At 51.8% G+C, this 12090-nt stretch overlaps 1 protein-coding gene across 7 annotated transcripts in view; it reads left to right on the top strand.

Moving 5' to 3' along the window:
- Positions 1-12090, top strand: part of LOC100081752 (DAB2 interacting protein) — a 349972-nt gene that overhangs the window by 109146 nt on the left and 228736 nt on the right. For 3 of the 7 annotated variants that reach the window (XM_029062226.2, XM_029062222.2, XM_029062224.2), the window contains exon 1: positions 4647-4856. The exons of 2 other annotated variants lie outside the window; for them this stretch is intronic. In XM_029062226.2, coding sequence (XP_028918059.1) covers positions 4736-4856 — 121 coding nt within the window. In that variant the 5' untranslated portion in view covers positions 4647-4735. Of the gene's footprint in view, positions 1-4646; positions 4857-12090 lie in introns of those variants that run through there. 2 more of the 7 variants (XM_029062221.2, XM_029062223.2) reach the window with 2 other exon arrangements.

The raw sequence follows: 12090 nt of genomic DNA on the forward strand, positions 1-12090 counted from the left end.
TCGACGAGTCCCTAACCCACATGGGACTCCCAGTCTAAGGGGGAGGAAGAACAAGTATTTAGTTCTACTTTATACAGAAGGGAAGTGAGGTACAGAGAGGATAAGTAACTTGTCCAAGGTCATATAGCAGGCAGGTCATGGAGCCAGGATTAGTACCCAGATGTCCTGACTCCCGGGCCCAAACTCTTACTATAGGCCACACTACACTTCCTGATCTCAGAGAAGTCATTCAAGTGGAGGACCCAAAATACACGCACACGAATATGCACATATACATACACATTCATTGTCTTGAGCTCTGGGAGTAGGGGACAGAGGATGAAGGCATCACCTGTGTGCCTCAGGTTTGAAAATGTAATGGGCCAAAAAGGACACACCCAAGTCAGAGAAACAGATATCGCCTCCAAACACAATCATCAGAAAGATTACCAAATACAAGATCATTTGGAAACAAAACCATCGATAAGCACAACTGGGACTGATGTGCAGTCTTTGTTGCCGGGGCTGTCGGGGATGGGAGGACTAGTGGGCAGGGATAGTCTCTCTCTGTTGCCAAATTGTACATTCCTAGAGCTTAGTACAGTCCTCTGCACATAGTAAGCGCTCAATGAATACTATTGAATGAATGAATGAATGAATGAATAGTGGCTTGAACTGCAGGTGGGAAGCTGGAGATGGGGGACTGCTGGTTGTATGCACTGGTGGTACAGTGTCTGTGGTGCAGCATGATTCTGTCAGAGTTCTGCTGGCTTTTCCCCTCGGTTGCCTGGGAGGGGCCATAGAGGCAAAGCCCCAATGGGGACCAGATGGTGCAGGCTGCGGGCCGGCATGCAGCAACACACCAGGGGCCCCCTCCACCCTCACCTTCCTTACTGATGGTTCCCACCTGCTGGAGCAGAAGGCTGGTCTGGCTTGAAGGTGAGGCTGTCCGAGGCGGGGAGGGAGTAAAAGTCTCCCTTCACCTGGTCCCCGACCCCTTGGTAGCTGGAGGATTCCCGCTGTCCCTAGTAGAGGAGATTTGCAGCCTAGCTGGAGTTACGGCCTCAGAGCCTTGTGGGGACCGAGGGGGGCAGGCCAGAGAGCTGGCTGTTTCACCTTCCCCCCACCCCCTGATGGAGGTCAGCAGGGGATTGGCATAGCCATGTCTCCTGCCCCAGGGAGGCTAGATGAGCTGCTGGCTACCCACCCGGGACCTGTCCAGCCAGGCTGCACTTTCTCTGCCCATCCTGCCCCCCACCGAGGGCAGGGCTCATTGGCCACAGACCCCGGTCCTCCATGTATATGGGCTCCCAGGGCCAGGGACAGACTCAGCTCTCTCTGGCCAGGGCAGGAGATAAGCAGCTTCCTTTTTAGCCTCTTGTCCTGATGGGGTCACCCAAATCTTACCCCTTCTATCACAGCCCTGCCTCCCCCATTTTTATTTTCTTCTCCTGAAAACTTGGAGAGAACCTAGGGAGAACAGGGCCAGGGACTGAAGCCTCATGGATCAGGATGGAAAAGCTTAAATGGGCTCCTCATCATTTTCCCACCTCTAGGTGCTCCTCAAAAAGCTGGGGGAGTGGGCCCAAGCTTGACCCTTTCCCATCAAAACCTTGGGATGCTCCCCTCTCCTCCACATTCCTGGGTGGACTTGAGGGTCAAAGCCAGGTCAGAGGAAGAGGAACTCGGTAGGGAGGGGGATCCAGCATAGTAGAAGTGGGAGGACTCTAATTCTCTCTGGAGACTTCTCCCCCAAGAGCTTTCTCCTTTGTACCCCCAGCCCACACATGCGCCAGCGATCTGGACAACTCTGCTTTGAAGCCCTTCAGAGGCTACTTGCTTAACCCCTTTGCAGCACTCCCCTGCTGAGACGTAATCCCTTGCCTGCTGTGTGACCTTGGGCAAGTCACTTAACTGTACTCTGTCTCAGTTTCCTTATCTATAAAATGGGGCTTAAATACCGGTACTCCCTCCCCCTTAGACTGTGAGCACAATGTGGGGAAGGAACTGTGTTCTGATGATCTTGTTCCTACCCTCGAGTGCTTGGCACATAGAAAGTGCTTAACTACTATAATTTGTACTATTACTACTCTTTCTATTATTATTATTATTATTACCATCTCCCACAGTACCCTCCTCCTAATCCATGCCCCAAAGCTGACAGTTCCTTTCCCCAGCCCATCCTGGCTTAATGCAGAAGCACCCAAGTGGCTAAACTCAGTGTACTCTCAGATTTTCATCACCAAATCCTGACACTCTCCTTCACAACATCGCCAAGATCTGCCCTTTCCTCTCCATCCAAACTGCTACCACTTTAGTACAGTCACTCTTCCTAACCCTCCTGGATTACTGCATCGGCCTCCTTTCTGACCTCCCAACCTCCTGCTGTAATGTAATGGACCCCAGTGTAATGTAATGTAATGTAATGGACGCCATTACAGTCCATACTTCACTACGCTGCCGGATGATCTTTCTACAGAAACGTTCAGAGCATGTCACCACCCCCTCCTCAAAAATCTCCAGGGTTGCCTATTCACCTCTGTATCAAACAAAAACTCCTCACTATTGACTTTAAAGTTAATAATGTTGGTATTTGTTAAGCGCTGACTATGTGCAGAGCACTGTTCTAAGTGCTGGGGTAGATACAGGGTAATCAGGCTGTCCCATGTGAGACTCACAATCTTAATCCCCATTTGACAAATGAGGTAACTGAGGCACAAAGAAATGAAGTGACTTGCTCACAGTCACACAGCTGACAAGTGGCAGAGTGGGGATTCGAACCCATGACCTCTGACTCCCAAGCCCGTGCTTTTTCCACTGTGCCACGCTGCTTCTTCATCACATTGCCCCCTCCTACCTCACCTCCCTTCTCTCCTTATACAGCTCAACCCACACACTCCGGTCCTCTGGTGCTAGCCTTCTCACTGTGCCTCGATCTCACCAGTCTCGCCTCCGACCCCTGGCTCACATCCTACCCTTGGCCTGGAACACCCGCCCTCATCAAATCCACCAATCACTCTCTCCCCTTTCAAAGCCCTACTGAAGGTCACCTCCTCCAAGAGGCCTTCCCAGACTAAGCCCCCCTTTTCCTCAGCTCCCACTCCATTGCGCCTCACCCTGACTCGCTCCCTTTGCTCTCCCCCCCTCTCGCCGCCCCACAGCATTTATGTATATCTATATATCTATACTTCTATTTCTTTATATTGATGCCTCAACTTGTATTGATGGCTGACTTCCTCGCTGTAGACAGTGACCCCGTTGTGGGCGGGGATCGATTCTCTTTATTGCTGTATTGTACTTTCCAAGCGCTTAGGACAGGCCTCTGCACACAGTAAGCGGTCAATAAATAAGATTGAATGAACGAATGAATGAAATCCTTGGTCAACCAGTGTGAGCTACAAGCGGGGGATCGTAGTCTCTGGAGCCCGTGTGGAAATCCTATGGGAGGGTGGTGGGATGATCTATGCACGGCTCCACCTCCATCCCACTCCCCTCCTTCCCCCCGCCCCCCCCATCTCTCCCCTCTCCAGTTCTTTCCCCCTTCTCTCCCGATTTGCCCCCTCCCCCTTCTCTCCCCGTACCCTCTTTCCCCTTGCCCTCCTCTCCCTCCCTGCCCCTCTCCCCGCCTCCCATCTGTCCCGGCCCGGGGCCGGGCCCGAGACCCCCGGCCACTTGGGACTTGGAGAGGACAAGGCCCCGGGGACCGTCCCGGCTCTTTGTTCCTACAAGTTCGAATTCGAGCTGTTCCCTCTCATGTTTCACGGGGGGCGCGTGCACTAGAGAGAGGGAGAGAGAGAGAGAGAGAAAGAAAAAGAGAGAAGGAAAGAGAGAGAAAGAAAAAGAGAGAGAGAAAGAAAAAGAGTGAGAGGAAGAGAGAAAGAGAGCGAGGGAAAGAAAAAGAGCAAGAGAAAGAGAGAGTGAGAGAGAGAGAAAAAGAAAGAGAGTGAAAGAGAAAAAAGAGCGAGAGAGCGAGAAAGAAAGAGAGAGAAAGTGAGAGCGAGAAAGAGAGCGAGAGAAAGAAAAAGAGAGAGGGCGAAAAAGAGAAAGAAAGAGATAGCGAGAGAAAGAGAGATCGAGAAAGAGAGAAAGGGAAAAAGAGAGAGAGAGAGAGAGAAAGAGAGCGAGAGAAAGAAAGAAAAAGAGAGCGAGAAAGAGAGCGAGAGCAAGACAAAGAAAGAGAGAGCAAGAAAGAGAGCGAAAGAAAAAAAGGAGACAGAAAGAAAGCGAGAGAGCGAGAGAAAGAAAAAGAGAAAGAGCGAGAAAGAGTGTTGTGTGGGTGTGTCCCCCCGTCCCGGTCCCTCGGGGTTTCGGTGTTGGGGGCTGACCCCCGGGTGTGCCCCCCCAGCCCGGCCGGCCCCTCTCCGCCCCGCCCCGCCCCGCCCCGCCCCGCCCCGCCCCCGGGGGCCCCGCGTCCGCCGGTGGGACGATCCAGGCCGGGATTTGGTCCAGCCCTGCCGGCCGCCCCGCGCCCCAGCCGGGAGCCCGTGCCCTCCTCTGCCCACCCCCGCTCTCCCCCGCCATCCAGCCGCTCCCCGCGCCCGCCCGTTGCCCTCTCGGGCATCCCGTGCCCGGGCCCCCTGCTCCGGCCGGCAGCCGCCCCGGGGCAGGAGCATCGGTCCTCCTCCCGTCGATGTCTCCGGGGCGCCGGTCCCGGCAGAGCCCCCCCAGATCCCCGCTCCCTGCCGTGCACTAGCCCCGGGGGGCGAGGGGCGGGCGAGGGGAGCCAGCCAGCCCCAGTCCGGGAGCCGATGCCAACATGTCAGCTCCCGGCAGGAAAAGTTCTGGGAGACCGTCTTACTACTATCGTCTGCTCAGGAGATCCCGGCTGCAGAGACAGAGGAGCCGATCGCGCAGCCGGAACAGGCCGGCCAGCCGGGGTAATGAAGAAGAACAAGAATTATTATGATCGGGGCGTTTTGGGAAGCGCTGACTAGGTGCCAAGCACTGTTCTAAGCGCTGGGGTAGATACAGGTGTCCCACGTGGGGCTCATACTCTCAATCTCCATTTTACAGATGAGGGAACTGAGGCCCAGAGAAGTTCACTGTCTTCCCTGAATCCTGTGGGTCCCCATGGTGAATATTCCCTGCCAGATGGTTATTTTATTGTGTTGTTTTGAAGCACCCAGCAGGCAAGTGGCGGAGCGGGGATTAGAACTCAGGTCCTCTGATTCCCAAGACCGTGCTTTGGGGCTCCTTTCATCTTTCGGGACACCGGCCCCCCTCCCCTCTCTGCCCTGCCCGGCAAGACCGGGGGTGCCCGGGGCTGGGGGCGTGGGCGGGGGGCTGTCCGGGGTGGTACCGAACCGGCCGGGACCCCCGGAACTGGGATCCGGGCTAGGAGGACGGGCGTGGTCGCTAGTTAATGGTAATAATAAATAATAAGGGTAATAATTAATAATAATGGTATTTGTTAACCTGATTCCCCTGTGTCTACCCCAGCGCTTAGAACAGTGCTCTGCACATAGTAAGCGCTTAACCACTACCAACATTATCATTATTAAGCGCTTACTATTTGCCAAGCACTGTTCTAAGCGCCGGGTTAGATACAAGGTAATCAGGTTGTCCCACATGGGGCTCTCAGTCTTACTCCCCCTTTGACCGATGAGGTCCCTGAGCCACAGAGAAGTTAAGAGACTTGCCCAAAGTCACACAGCAGACAAGTGGCGGAGTCGGAATTAGAACTCACGTCCCCTCTGCCTCCCAAGCCTGGGCTTCTGCCACTAAGCCACGTTGCTGCTCCAAAGACTAATTGTTGATCTAGTGTCAAGAGCACGGGTTTGGGAGGCAGAGGACGTGGGTTCTAATCCCGACTCCGCCACTTGTCTGCTGGGGGACCTGGGACAAGTCACTTCACTTCTCTGGGCCTCAGTTACCCCATCTGTCAAATGGGGATTAAGACTGTGAGCCCCACGTGGGACAACCTGATTACCTTATATCTATCCCAGCGCTTAGAATAGTGCTTGACACATAGTAAGCGCTTAACAAATAGCACCGTCATTATCATTATCACTTCAGTTTACTCCCTTAAGAAACAGAGCGGAGAGGGGTGAGGCGTGTCGGAGTGGGAGCTGGTCTGGTTTCGGATTTACCCGGGGATCCGCAGGAGGAAGCCGAAACTTCTGAGTTTAACAACTTTTTTTTCCTTTGCTCTTGTCCCTGGGGCATACCCTCCCACCCCCGGGACCCAGGTCTCTAACCCAGTGTCTACTTCAACCACCTCAGAGTTGAGAGATCGAAGAGTGTAGAACGGCTTCCCTTAGGGGACTTTAACTATAAATACCTGCCTTGCCCTGAGGCAGAGGGATGGCTCCGTTTGGGGGGAGGTGAGAGCGCTTTAAGTTCACTATCTTCTCTGAATCCTGCCGGTCCCCATGGTGAATATTCCCTGCCAGATGGTTATTTTATTGTGTTATTTTTAAGCAGCTGACCTTTGCCTCTAAAGGTTAAAAGCTCAAGAGAAACTGGCCAGTCTTGGGTTTGTCAGGGCCCCCAGGCATCAGACTGGAAAACTGGTCCCATGGGGAAGAGGAAGGTTTTGATAGCCTCCTTCTGGAGGGAATAGGGAGAGGTGGGGATGGGGGAACACAAGTGGGCAGGGATCTTAGCCCAGGCCCCCTAGGGATCGCCAGTTTCTGGAATGAGGAAGGAAGAGGAGTTTCGGCGTCACCCTGAGGAGAGCACCGGGTGGATGGCCAATCCCTAAGGGAAGATGTGCTTGCTTACACCTCATGGATCAGAGGAAGGAGGTGGGGTTCTGCTCTTTGAGAAATGGAAAAGCGTCAGATCCAAGGAGTTTTTTATTTCTTTAAAGAGAAGTTCAGACGCGTGTATGAGGTACAGGGTAAGGTGCTGTGTGATGGAGTGGATTTGTGAAAGTACGGAGATTTTCCCAGCAGAGCCCTGGCGGTTCGGAGGGGGATTTGGGAGTAGCAGCTCCGTAGTCCCTCCTGGCCCAGGCTCTCTCTGTGGGAAGCAGAGATCCAGATTTGGCCTCCCTTTTCTTGGGGAAAGAAAGGGGTTTGTGGGTGCATGGTTGACCCCTGTTTTTTCCTAGGCAGTTCTTCCTTCCTTTAAGATCCCTAGGGATGCCCTTCCTTTCCTTGCTGGAGCCAGAGTTCCTGGTCCGCAAGCCAGCTAGGACACATTTGACAGTTGGGCAGACTGAGGAACAAGAAGAGGCAGGATGAGTCAGGACATGGTGCTGCCTGCTCCAGACCGGAAGCCCGATGTAGAGGAGGTGTGGATTTTTGACTGAAGAAGCACATCCAGAAGTGTCCATGCCAGAGACTGGGAGGGGAGGGGAGGAGCAGGGTGTAGGGGGGTCAGTGTGAGGCCAGCAGCCCTGTAGTTTGCCTTGCAGGCGAGGCCATGACCCTCAGGAATGTGGTGTGACCGTTTCTGGGGAGGGACTTGACCATTGAGTTAGCTTTGGTCCTTTAAGTGGTTCACCAAGCCGTCTAGAGGGGCCCTTTGAGCCCTCCCAGAGGGGCCTGGATGGGTGGATAGTGGCCCAGACTGATATGGGCTTGTCCCAGGGTGAAGGAGTTGGGGTCGGGGAGACAGCCCTCTCCCACTTGGAGGAAATCCTGTCCACAATGTGAGACCCACCTGAGCTGGCGTGGAATCAATTATTCAGTCGTATTTATTGAGCACTTACTGTGTGCAGGGCATTGTACTAAGCACTTGGGAGAGTACAAGCCAACAGAGTTAGTGGAAAACAATGGCCCTTCCCCAGAAAACAGTGCTGCAGCTCTGTCTTTTTGACTAAGCCTTCTTTGCCTTTCCTTCAACTCCCTTCTGCATCATCCTGACTTGCTCCCTTTATTCATCCCCCACCCCCAGTCCCACAGCATTTATGTGTATATTTGTAATTTATTTGTATTAATGTCTGTCTCCCCCTCTAGACTGTAAGCTCATTGTGGACAGGGATGTGTCTGTTATATTATTCTCTCCCAAGCGCTTAGTACAGTGCTCGGTACACAGTAAGGGCTAAATAAATATGATAGGCTGACTTACGTACTGACTTTCTGGGGATTTCTGTCTCTATACAAAGCCCCTCCCCCTACCCCCACCATCTTATCTTGAGGGTTTTTCTTTTTTGTACTAAGTGCTGAGGTAGATACAAGATAACTGGTTTGGACACAGACCCTGTCCCACATAGGGTTCACAGCCTAAATCTCCATTTTGCAGAAGAGGTAACTAAGGCACAGAGAAGTTAAATGACTTCCCAGGGTCACACAGCAGACAAGTGGTGAAGTCAGGATTAGAACCCCAAGAACTCTGCCTCCCAGACCCATGCACTTTCCACTAGGCCACACTGCTTTTCTCTCACTCTATCTCTTATTTTCCAGGTGTTTCTCTCAGCTGTCTCCTGTCTTTCTTTCCTCTGGGTGCCTCTGTCTCCCTGTGTCTCTGCCTGTAGGCTTCTCTTTATGTTCATTTCTGTCTCCTATCCTATCTTTGTCAACTGCTGGGCTACCTGATGCTTATTCTATTATGACTCTTAGAACTGAATACAGAGTGTTAGGTTTTGCTCTCCAGGAGGGTATTCCATCTTGAATTCATCCATCCCTTCACTCCCACCGGCTCCATCCTCCCTTCCCAGCTAGGATAGAGTAGGGGGACCAGGGAAAGGCACAATGTTCATGGTTTCCTTGCTCCCTCTCCTTCCCCCTACTGCTGTGCTAGAAGAAGCAGCATGACCTACTGGAAAGAGCACGGGCCTCGGTGTCAGAAGACCCTGGTTCTAATTCCAGCTCCACCATTTGTCTGCTGTTTGACCTAGGGCAAGGTGCTTAACTTCTCTGTGCTTTAGTTACCTCATCTGTAGCACTTAGCACATAGTAAATGCTTAACAAATACCAAGCCCCCCCACCCGGCCCCCAAAACTGGACTCTCCACCCTCTAGAAGATTTGATGGTGGATGGGAGTGGGAAAGAGGCTGATTTAGTATCCTGGAAAGAGTCATGTGATTTCTTCAGGAGGTGCCTAAGACGCAGAGCTCACCACTTAGCTTCCTGGACACTCATTGTTTTCTCTTTTCTCTTTTCTCCCACTCTGATCACTGCCCTGGTGGTTTGGGGTGGTCCACCTGGGGGGGGGGGTCTCCTTAAACAGTAACCAGATCTTCTGTGTCCCAACAAGAAAGCTGCATCATGCCAGCTTCTTTTTTCTGTGTGCCTCGTCTTGCCTGGCACTTGGCCTGCTCAGCATAGAGTTCCTGTGAAATGGAAAGAAATCCAGTTCTTTAAAAAAATCTTCTGGATGGGAACAGAACGAAAAGTTTTTTGCTGGAGGAATATCATTGGCTTGGCCCTGCCTGGCCCCAGCTGAGCCCCCGTGGACTGTCAGTGCCTGAAGGGGGCTCGGCCTCATTTGGGGGTGGAAGAGGCAAAAGGTGAGCAATGTGTTTGGCCATGCATGTGGTCCCTGTGGGATGCCAGGAAAGCTGCACCTAGTGATTGTACCATATATGTGTGGCAGCATGCTAACGCCAGAGCTCCATGGACCTTTCCACCCCTACTAGTCCCAACCTAGTAAGGGGTTCAGGGCCCCCTTATTCAAACCAGTTCTGGACCCAACTGATTTTTGACTTCTGAACCAAGTCCGCCCCTGACTCTCTTCTCGCTGTTGGATGAATCAATCCATAATAATAATAACAATAATAATAATTATGGTGTTTAAGTGTTTACCATGTGCCAGACACTATTCTAAGCACTGGGGTAGATACGAGGTAATTAGGTTGGATATAGTCTTCTGGGAGATGGAATGGTTGAAGGAAGGTATGGGAATTCTGGTCTTGTGTTTGTTCAGCAGTCCATCTGCCGCTTGGGCGAGCCTGTTAGAACCTGCTCAGTGGGCTGGACTTCTGAGTGTGCGCGAGTTCTGGCCCCCAGGAGTCCAGGCAGTGGAACTAAATTGGCCATGGACACCCTTCCTGAACCTGTAGATCCATTTGCAGTCTTGGGATCCTGGATCCCTGGACTCACAGAGCTCAGGCATAGAGCCTGACTAGGAGGAGGAAAGGATCTTGTCATCATCCTTTCCTCTTCCCTTCCTGAAGCAGGTGGGTCCAAGAGAGGCAGACCAGACATAGGAGAGCTTCCTGGTAGGCCCAGCACTAAATTTTACAGCTCAGCAGCCTGAGGTGGAGTTGTGTGCAAAGAGGAAGGGTGTGGTAATCACCCCTGACCAGGCATCTGTGGGAAACAAGCTGTCTGAGCTGTCAGTGGGAGCTTTTGAGAGGCAGCCAATGGAACCCCGTGCTAAGTACTAGACCGGAAGGGGTTTTTGACGAGGGTGGAATGAGGGTTGTAAAGAAGGAATCCACCCCTACCTCTAGTTCGGAGACAACTGTCACACAGCACCACCCTGCCAGACCCTGAATCAGTTTGGCTGCCCTCTCTCCAACATCAAACCCTCCAGGAAGAAGAGCAGATGGTTTTTTGAACCATGATAATTGGTCGGAAATCACCCCCAACCATCTCCTCCTGCTCCTGAGTTCTGGGCCTAAGCTGTGTTTGTCAGCATGTGGAGGCAGTACGATGGTGTTATTTGAAGAACAGTATTCCCCAAATCCCACCCCCCTCCCATTCTCCTCTCCCTTCGGGACTCCTGGGCTGTTTGGTAGGGGATCTTTACAGGATACCTTGGGGTCAACTTCCTGAAGTGGCCAGTTGCTGCAGCTATCAGAGGGTTGGAAGTGAGGGAAGCAGTGGGGACGCTGGATGAAAAGTGAAACTCTGTAATGCCACATATAAAGTAGGCCCTGTGTGTAAACCCACAGGCACCTGGCCTCAGGGTTTTCCTTCCTGTCCCTGCTCTCCTTTAATTAGGGCCATAAATCCAGAGAAGGTGTAGGTCAGCAACTTCTCCATGACTTTTGGAACCGTGTGCCATGGTTCAGGAAGTCAGGGGAGGCTGCTGGGTGCTGCGTAGAATGGAGGCAGAGCCTTCAGAAACACTTAGGAACCCAGAGACAATGAATGAACGATGAAACTAGGGTTCTCCCTCTACCCTCCTCTCTGCACCCAATTTTGATTTCCAGAAGGATGGGAGTGAGGCTCCTTCCTCTGATTGGTGGACAGATCAGAGGGAGCATTCCACTACCTTCTCACCCTACATCAGTGATTGAAAAATGTCATAAGAAACTAGGAGTTCTGCCTCTCAGGTTCCATGGTTTAATGAGTCCAAAAAAAATCTATTAAGAATCCTCCATTCTCCACTCTAGGGCATGGGGTGTCGAAGCCTACAGTCTCCTAGACTGTAAGCTCATTGTGGGCAGGGAATGTGTTTATTGTTGTTTTGTATTCTCCCAAGCACTTAGTACAGAATACTGCACATAGTAAGCACTCAAAAAATATGATTGACTGACTGACTGCTCCTTCTCAGCTGTGGAATTATGAGCTGCAGCCCTAGGACATTATCATTGGCAAATCCATGCAAACCCAAAGAAGCAGAGTTTCCATGGAAAGCAATGAGGAAGTTGTTGCTTGTCACCTGACAAGGCACCGGGAGGAAAAGAACACTAGGGATGGTTGGCTTTATCCGGCCTACTTGACCCTCAGATGGTCCATTACAGGGTCTAAAGCTGTAGGCTCTAGTGGGTGGGACTGGGGGCCTTGTGGATGCAGAGACAACTGCCCCCATTGTAATAATAATAACGGTAATATTTGTTAAGCACTGAATATGTGCCAAGCACTGTACTAAGCGCTAGAGTAGATATAAGGTAATCAGAGAAGTGAGAAACAGCGTTGCCTAGTGGATAGAGCATGGGCCTGGGAGTCAGAAGGATCTGGATTGTAATCCTGGCTCTGCTAACTTGTCTACTGTGTGGCCTTGGGAAAGTCACTTAACTTCTCTGTGCCTCAATTACCTCACCTATAAAATGAGGATTAATACTGTGAGCCTCATGTGGGAAATGGAGTGGGTCCAGTCTGATTAGCTTGTATCTTCCCCAGCTCTTAGTACAGTGCCTGGCACATAGTAAGCACATAAATACCATTTAGAAAAAATCAGTTTAGATCCATTCTGAGTAGGTGGGAGAACAGGTAGTTACTCATTTTACAGATGAAAAAAACTGAGAAACAGAGAAGCTAAATGAGTTGTCCA

The sequence above is a fragment of the Ornithorhynchus anatinus genome, chromosome 4, assembly GCF_004115215.2.
Source record: "Ornithorhynchus anatinus isolate Pmale09 chromosome 4, mOrnAna1.pri.v4, whole genome shotgun sequence".
In the NCBI taxonomy this organism is placed as follows: domain Eukaryota; kingdom Metazoa; phylum Chordata; class Mammalia; order Monotremata; family Ornithorhynchidae; genus Ornithorhynchus; species Ornithorhynchus anatinus.